We start from the raw sequence: 9,119 nt of genomic DNA on the forward strand, positions 1-9,119 counted from the left end.
CCTGTGGAGCACAGGCTCCGGACGCGCAGGCTCGGCGGCCATGGCTCACGGGCCCAGCCGCTCCGGGGCATGCGGGATCCTCCCGGACGAGGGCACGAACCCGTGTGCCCTGCAGCGGCAGGCGGACTCTCAACCACTGCGCCACCAGGGAAGCCCCTAAGACTCATTTTTTTGATTGGTGTTCAAACAATATTAAAGCTTACCCTTATATAGGGTTTATGACGTGTGGACCACTGATTTCAGTCTCCTGTATACTGTTGGCCCTCTGTATCTGTGGATTTCTCCTCTGGGGGTACAAGGGGAGACTGTAAGAAACTTGAGCTTTGCGGATTTTGCGCCGAGGAGGAGGACTGTATGGTGATTTACATTAAATCGCTTTTGGGTTCGTTACACCCAGCAACTCTGTGAAGCTGGCTCTACTATTTATCATTGGCTGAACTTTTTTTTTTTTTGCGGTACTTGGGCCTCTCACTGTTGTGGCCTCTCCCGTTGCGGAGCACAGGCTCCGGACGCGCAGGCCCAGCGGCCATGGCTCACGGGCCCAGCCGCTCCGCGGCACGCGGGACCCTCCCGGACCGGGGCACGAACCCGTGTCCCCTGCATCGGCAGGCGGACTCTCAACCACTGCGCCACCAGGGAAGCCCAGTTTCTTGGCTTTTTGAATGCTTGCTCTTAACCAAAATGCAAAACTTGGAGTATCAGGTACAGAAGCACCCTGATGATAACTTTTGTTCACTGGGTCCGCCTAGCCCTACAGCCTTGTAGAGAGGAGACATTTCATGCCCCAAAGGAGCAGGACACAGAGTTCATCATTTCTGATTCAGAATGAAGATTAGTCCTCCCTCCCTCCCTCCAGGCAGTTGGAGCCACTCTCGTTTGATGCTTTCCCTGGGCTGGGCTACAGCCTGTCCCTCCCTGCAAATTCCATCTCATTCTCCCCCAACGCAGAGTTTCAGTCCAATTTCACTCTGCAAGCAATGAAAGAGAAAGCTTCAGGTTTCAGGATCCTTGGTGTAGAAATGTGTGGAGTGTGAGCTTGTTGTGGAATCCAAGTTCATGTGCCTGGTGCACAGTGAGGCCAAACAAATTGAAACATTGGTGTTTGGAGCAGGGAAAGGTTTATCAATTGCGAGGGTGCCACCCTCTTGAGAAGTTGGGAGAAATAGGTTGATCTCAAATCCACCTTTGCTGGCTGGCCGGGTTGCAAGGTTTCTAAAGAAAAGAAGAGTAAAGGGGAGGTGATCTTTGTGATTTTAGTTTCTGGATAAGATCTCAGTTGCAGACTTCCTGACAGCATTTTTGTGACTCAGTGGGTCATTGGTGATTGTGATTGATCTACGTGTTCCTGCAAAGCAAACTAGTACGTCAAGGTCTTGTGGTCCCTTAACTTCTTTCTAGAAGAGAGCAAAAACAATGGTTGAGGCATTTTGTTATTTACTTAGAGCCTACGTGACAAGTTAAGAATTCAAGCAGGTTGGTCCCTGCTGTTTATTCCTTTAAGGCCATTTGGTACTGCTTTTCCTTTGTTTCTGCATACCCTCACTTCCCTAACTAGTAACTGCTTGAGTCTGCTCTTTGGAACTTGGGAAGACCTAGGAGACTAAATCCTTTCTTTACAAACCAACGAGGGGGCACGGAGAAACTTTTGTACGAGGAGGGTCCTGCAGGGTCCTGCCTGAGTTCAGTTCCCCCTTTCTTTGATACCCCTCAATCCTGAGGGGAACAAGGTTGGGACAAGAAAGGGAATAAAGTTTCGGATGGAGAGGTGAATCATAAACTCAGCAGGGGAATTTGGTTTTACAGGGACTTGGTTTCATCGCTCTGATCACCGAGCCCCTTAAACTGTGGCTTCACTCACATCAAGGAAGGGAGGGAATAAAGATGATAATAATAAATTTCCCTGTTTTATAGAAGGAAGGAGGACAAAGTGGTATACAGCTCATGCAAAATCAAACAAGCTACACATCACAGTGCTCGATTTGAACCAGCAGAGCTGGTTGATGTCTTTTTTAAAAAATTAATTTATTAAAAAATTTTTTTTGGCTGCGTTGGGTCTAAGTTACTGTGTGCAGCCTTTCTCTAGTTGTGGTGAGCGGGGGTTACTCTTCGTTGTGGTGCGTGGGCTTCTCATTGAGGTGGCTTCTCTTGCTGCAGAGCACAGGCTCTAGGCGCGTGGGCTTCAGTAGTTGAGGCTCACCGGCTCTAGAGTGCAGGCTCAGTAGTTGTGGCGCACGGACTTAGTTGCTCCGCGGCATGTGGGATCTTCCCAGACCAGGGCTCGAACCCATGTCCCCTGCATTGGCAGGTGGATTCTTAACCACTGAGCCACCAGGGAAGTCCCAAGCTGGTTGATTTCACTTTAAGGATCAACATTCTTATCCATTCACCTAATAGTATTTAAGCAGCTACTGTGTGCCAGGCACTGTGCTGGAAGCTTTTGCTTCTATAGGGGTGAAAAACTTTTCTTTCTAGGTTCTTTGCTGAGTCTAATAATTAAATTGATATACGACAGATTAAGTAATTTCCTATGTACGGGAGCCCCATAAAAACTCTGAGGTTCAAAGACAAGCAGTTGAGGCTTATATGCTACCCTGAGCTAAGGAGAAAGGGGTATGGATCTGGGCCGTCAAGGGGAAGACAACTCACAGAAAGATGGGAAAAGCAAATGCTTGGTAAGCAAATGTTTGCCACTCCATGCAGGTCTTTCTGAGATAAAAAGTTCTCTCTGGTTAAAAAAAAAGTTATCTCTCTTCCTGGCATAAGCCTCCTAATCTAAATTATTTTGAGCAGTTAAGGGAGAGGCAAGGAGCTTTTCCTGAGTCTGCTGGTTTTTTTTTTTAAGTTTATTTATTTTATTTTTGGCTGTGTTGAGTCTTCGTTGCTGCCCGTGGGCTTTCTCTAGTTGCGGTGAGTAGGGGCTGCTCTTTGCTGCGGTGTGTGGGCTTCTCACTGCGGTGGCTTGTCTTGTTGTAGAGCACGGACTCTAGGTGCGTGGGCTCAGTAGCTGTGGCACACGGGCTTCGTTGCTCTCTGGCATGTGGGATCTTCCTGGTCCAGGGATCGAACTCATGTCTCCTGCATTGGCAGGTGGATTCTTAACCACTGAGCCACCAGGGAAGTCCAGTCTGCTGGGTATTAATTGCCTTCAACTCAAAACAGTCCACATCCCCAAATGGCACAGTTTGGGGATACATAACCTGCTCCCCCTCACTTCTCTTCAAGCAACTCTTCCAGTAACTTTGAAATACATTAGAAGTCTTCTTTATGTTTGAAGAAACCAAAGCTCAGAGACAGAGAACTTGCCCAACGTGTACTTTTACCGCCTGCTCCCCATAACTCCATTGTTCTGTGGAATTGAACTCCCAGGGCCAGGGTTGGATGGACATTCTTGATGGCTTTGTGTCTTGCTTTCTCAGCAGGTTGTAGCCTCCCCAACTATGTCTAAGATGCTGTGTCAGGATGTTTACCAATTTGGTCAGAAGCTGATCCGCAGGAGGCCTCTGGAGCCCAGGGAAGAGTCTGAGAGTCGCATGGCTCGTTGTCTGAACACCTTAGACCTGGTGGCCCTGGGCGTGGGCAGCACCTTGGGAGCTGGTGTGTACATCCTGGCTGGCGAAGTGGCCAAGGACAAAGCTGGGCCAGCGATTGTCATCTGCTTCCTGGTGGCCGCCCTGTCTTCTGTGTTGTCTGGGCTCTGCTATGCAGAGTTTGGGGCCCGGGTACCGTGCTCTGGTTCTGCGTATCTCTACAGCTATGTCACAGTGGGACAACTGTGTGCCTTCATCACTGGCTGGAACCTCATACTGTCCTATGTCATCGGTGAGATGATGGGAGTGGGAGGACGGTGTGGGGCTTAAGATCAGGAAACTAGGAGATGGGATTTAGGTCTTGACTCGTTTGTGAGAAATTTGTTATCCACCTTGTGGGGTGAAGTGGATAATAGTGGCAGGAAAACCCCACAACTTCATTCTACTCTGCTGTATCCTATTTTCCTTAAATTATGGGGCCTAGAACAAAGAAGGAAAGGAAAGTGTAGGGAGTGGGTGAGAGGGAGGCATGTCCCACAGGCTCATCCCCTCACCATGCGGAAGTCTCTCCTCAGTTGTTGCCTTCATGGGATTTTCCTTTGCTACTTGATTTAAAATTTCAACCCTCATCTCCCAGACTTTTCACTCCCACTTAACCTGTTTTCTTTTTCTTTTTTTTTTGCATAACATTGATCTCCTAACATTAAACAGTTGACCTATTTTGTGGATCATCTGGGTCTACTGTCCCCAGCCCACGAAAAGAAACTCTTAGAGATTAGGTATTTTGTATGCGTCCCCCCACCTCTCCCAAATACATCCCATGACACGTGGTAGGGGTTCAATGAATGTTTGTTAATAAATATTCCTTCTTCTGCTGCTGCAGGCACTGCCAGCGTGGCCCGGGCCTGGAGCTCCGCTTTTGACAGCCTGACTGGGAACCACATCTCTCGGGTGTTACAGGGAACTTTCTCTCTGCGTGTGCCCTACTTCCTGGCCAAGTACCCAGACTTTTTTGCGCTGGGCTTGGTACTGCTGCTCACGGGTGAGACAGGGTTCAGTGATAGGATGGGAAGAGTGGGGTGTGGAGGGAGAGCTGGGGTGGGAAAGGCTTGGGATGGAAGAATGGTGGGGGGTTACGACCGGAAAGAGGGGTCTGTGGTATGAGAGACAGGAAGGCAGGACACAGACCACTGTTTCCCACTGTTGGCACCAGTTTGGGCTGGACCATTCTCTGGCGTGTGGGGCTGTTCAGTGCATTTGAGGTTTTTTTTCTTTGGCCGCGCTGCGTGGCATTGCGGGATCTTAGTTCCCCAACCAGGGGTCAGACTTGTCCCCCCTGCAGTGGAAGAGTAGAGTCTTTTTCTTTTCTTTCTTTTTTTTTTTTTTTTGCGGTATGCGGGCCTCTCACTGTTGTGGCCTCTCCCGTTGCGGAGCACAGGCTCCGGATGCGCAGGCTCAGCGGCCATGGCTCACGGGCCCAGCCGCTCCGCGGCATGTGGGATCCTCCCGGACCGGGGCACGAACCCGTGTCCCCTGCATCGGCAGGTGGACTCTCAACCACTGCGCCACCAGGGAAGCCCGGTTGTTGTTGTTTTGTTTTTTAAATCATTGTCAGATGTTGAGTAACATCCCTGGCCTTTATGTACTAAATACCAGGGACGCCCATCCTCCAAGTTGTGTCAGTCACAGTGTCTCCAGACATTGCTAAGAGTCCCCTGGGGGGCAAAATCACCCCAGGGGAGAATCATTTACTTAGACCAGTGAGTTTCTTCCTTTGTACTGAGATCAAAGATTGTTTTTTAATTGAGAGGAAATTCGTATAGCATAAAATTAACCATTTTGTTATTTCCCCAGCTTTACTGAGATATAATTGATATACATTGTATAAGTTTAAGGTGTACAATGTGATGATTTGATAGACCTGTCTACTGTGTGATGATTGTCACAATAAGAAATTAACCATCTGAAAGTGTACAATTAAGTGGCACTTAGTACATTCACAATGTTGTGTAACCGTCACCTCGCTCTAGTTCCAAAAAATTCATCACCCCAAAAGGAAATCCCATACCCGCCGAGCACTCACTGTCCAACTTCTCAATACCCCAGCCCCTGGCAACCACTAGTCTGCTTTCTGTGTCTATGGATTTGGTTATTTTGCATGTTTCATATTCCATCTTTCCCACAGGAATACTGGTTCTGGGAGCTCGTGAGTCGGCCCTGGTTAACAAAGTGTTCACAGGCTTGAACCTTTTGGTTCTCAGCTTCATGATCATCTCTGGCTTCGTCAAGGGAGATCTGCACAACTGGCAGCTCACGGAACAGGACTACAGATTGAACACATCTGGATCCAATGACACCTCTAGGTTAGGAGGGTATCCTCGACCATAGTGATGCTTGTGGGGGCACGTGTGCAAAGCTGGGAATATGGTGGGGACTAAAGGGATCTGGGCTGATGGATCCAGGTGATGGGGTCCTGGAGCCCAGAACTTGTGGTATTAACCAAAAAGTCCAGTACAGATGGCTGGACACAGCTCACCCACATTCTTTCTTGCTCCTTCTCTCACCATAGATTGGGCCCTCTGGGTTCTGGAGGGTTTGTGCCTTTTGGCTTTGATGGGATTTTCCAAGGAGCAGCTACATGTTTCTACGCATTTGTTGGTTTTGATGCCATTGCCACTACAGGTAACATGGTCACTGGGTGTCCCATCAGGGGTTTGGGCACAGATTAGGCTGCCCTTGGGCATAGGGGTTTCTTTTGGAGGTTCAAGAGGAAAGCAGATTTTTTTTTAAAAAATAAATTTTTTATTTTTGGCTGCGTTGGGTCTTTGTTGCTGCGCGCAGGCTTTCTCTAGCTGTGGTGAGCGGGGGCTACTCTTCTTTGCGGTGCGCGGGTTTCTCATTGCGGTGGCTTTTCTTGTTGGGAGCACAGGCTCTAGGCATGTGGGCTCAGTAGCTGTGGCTCGCGGGCTTAGTTGCTCTGTGGCACGTGGGGTCTTCCCGGACCAGGGCTTGAACCCGTGTTCCCTGCACTGGCAGGCGGATTCTTAACCACTGCGCCACCAGGGAAGTCCGGAAAGGGGATTTTGTATTTCATCACAGTGTGTTTTCCTGGCCCAATACTTCCTCCCATCCTGCAGGGGAGGAAGCCCGAAATCCTCAGCGATCCATCCCCTTGGGCATTGTGATCTCGCTCTGCATCTGCTTCTTGGCATATTCTGGTGTCTCGGCGGCACTCACCCTCATGGTGCCCTACTACCAGATTGATCCCGACAGCCCCTTACCACACGCTTTCCTCCATGTCGGCTGGGCCCCTGCCAGATATGTCGTGGCTGTTGGCACCCTCTGTGCTCTTACATCCAGGTCAGTGTCAAAGCTTTTTCCCCATCTACTGTCAGATGCTCAGGTATCCCCGTCCTTGGGATTGAGAGACAAGAGGGAAAGACACCTTACCCCACGTAGACTAGGGAGTAGACACCCCAGTCTGTCCTGCTTATCCACGTCCTCACACATGTTCCCATTTTCTCTTCCAGTCTCCTGGGTGCCATGTTTCCTATGCCTCGTGTCATCTACTCAATGGCAGATGACGGGCTCCTTTTCCGGGGACTTGCCCGGATCCATGCCCGTACACGCACCCCCATCATGGCCACCTTGGCTTCTGGAACTCTTGCAGGTAAATAAACAAGACCCATTCCTTCTTTGATCAATTTTCTTAACTTGGATATTTCTACTGGTTTTTCACTCCCTCTCCACCTTGTCTGTGCCCTCATTCTAGGGGTCATGGCATTACTTTTCGAGCTCAGCGATCTCGTGGACCTCATGTCAATCGGGACCCTGCTTGCGTATTCCCTGGTGTCTTTTTCTGTTCTTGTCCTCAGGTGAGACTACGTTACCCCTTGGCTGGGGGTCTTTGACTCGTGGGGATTGAAGGGGGGATAATCGTCGTTTGCCTTCATGCTGCCTTCTAAATGTCCCACTAGGCTTAAGTTGGGAAAGAGATGGATTCGACTGCTTGATGTTGGATGAGTAGGGGCTGCTGTTAATATTGACTTAATACCTCTAATTCAGGTACCAACCAGACCAGAATTTAAGCAAGACTGAGAAAACAGAGAAAGAAACTGAGATGAAGCCTGTAGCCGAAGAAAGCCCTTTGGAATCTGGACCTGAAGCAGGAACCTCAAAGATGCTAAAGAGTCTGTGTGCCCCTATCAGCGCCATCCCCACTCGGAAATCTGGCCAGATCATCTATGGATGTGCCTCACTGCTTGGTGAGCAGGGGGATTTCTCTTTGGTGGTGTTCTGAAATTGACAGGATAGGACGGGAGTGTGTATTTTGGCAGTAGAGGCGTCTTGGAGATATGATGGCCCTTCGTGATGTGGGCAGTTTTTGGGGAGGGGTGTGACCCAAGGTCTTGAGCTATTTGGCTTCCGGAGTGGAACCTGTTCTCCTCCACCCTGACCCTTGCAGTTCTCCTGCTGACGATCCTGAGCCTGATACTGGCCCAGTGGCCCAGCCACGTGTTCTCTGGAGACCCCGTGTATACAACCGCAGCTGTGCTGCTGCTACTGCTCATCACTGGGGTCACTGTCATCGTTTGGAGGCAGCCCCAGAGCCCCACTCCTCTTCATTTCAAGGTAGGTGACTTTAGGTGCCCACCTGTCCACCTGAGTGAGTGAAGTCTGCATGCTCTGAGACCTAAACATCCTTTGCTGGACCAGGGAAGAAGAGGAATTATTAAAACTAATGGACCCTTCCCTGATCCACACTCGGTGCTTTGCATGCCCCACTGCAGTAGGCACTGAACACACAGTAGGACTGAAGTCTTCTCGGCCATGTGGGGTGGAGGCCTGCCTTTCAGACGTCTGCGGTGTGTTCAGGGAATAACTGACTTTGCCCGCAGGTCCCTGCTTTGCCTGTCCTCCCACTCGTGAGCATCTTTGTGAATGTTTACCTGATGATGCAGATGACCTCTGGGACTTGGGCCCGATTTGGTGTCTGGATGGTGATTGGTAAGTGGCTTTCTGGGATTAAAAGGCCTCTTGAGTGACTGAGCCCAATCCTCTCTACAACCTCTCCCCGCAAACTGTGTCAGACACCATCATAGCAGGCCTGCTGGGCATTTGTAAGCGGGGAGAGCACCTACTTCTCCTTCTCGTCTTATTTCTCTACTAGGATTTGTCATATACTTTGGATATGGGATCCGACACAGCTTGGAGAAGAATAATCAACAGCCACCAGCCTCCAACTCCCAGACTTTTGACAAAAACATCCCTGGTGCTGAATCATCTTAACCACAGGCAGTAGACGCTGTGTGGAATCCCACCGTGCACTGGAGGTATCTTCTGGTTCAAGGGGCACTTTGAGGCTCTATGGAGTGTGAAGGTGGGATGAATTTACAGCCCTATATTTAATGCCAGTGGACAAAATGACTTCTATGTTGTATAATTTTTAAGTAACCATTTTTTAAGTAACCACTCAGAAAAGTGCATGCTTCATACCTGTGCAGCAAGATGAATTTTCACAAAGAAAGTACAAGGTAACCAGAAACCAGAGAAAAAATAAAATAGTAACCTGTATGTAAGAAGTGCCTTCTT

At 49.4% G+C, this 9,119-nt stretch overlaps 1 protein-coding gene across 1 annotated transcript; it reads left to right on the forward strand.

Annotated features, from left to right (window-relative positions):
- The first annotated feature begins 229 nt into the window (after nt 1-229).
- LOC132480691 (cationic amino acid transporter 3-like) lies at nt 230-8,816 on the forward strand. The gene is made up of 12 exons (XM_060085074.1): nt 230-307; nt 3,420-3,819; nt 4,411-4,569; nt 5,713-5,890; nt 6,097-6,209; nt 6,665-6,887; nt 7,058-7,197; nt 7,300-7,402; nt 7,593-7,792; nt 7,993-8,159; nt 8,426-8,534; nt 8,698-8,816. Exons 2-12 carry the CDS (start codon nt 3,438-3,440, stop codon nt 8,814-8,816), a joined length of 1,893 nt encoding a protein of 630 aa, XP_059941057.1. The 5' UTR covers nt 230-307; nt 3,420-3,437.
- The last annotated feature ends 303 nt before the right edge of the window (nt 8,817-9,119 follow it).

The sequence above is a fragment of the Mesoplodon densirostris genome, chromosome 19, assembly GCF_025265405.1.
Source record: "Mesoplodon densirostris isolate mMesDen1 chromosome 19, mMesDen1 primary haplotype, whole genome shotgun sequence".
NCBI classification, from domain to species: Eukaryota; Metazoa; Chordata; class Mammalia; order Artiodactyla; family Ziphiidae; genus Mesoplodon; species Mesoplodon densirostris.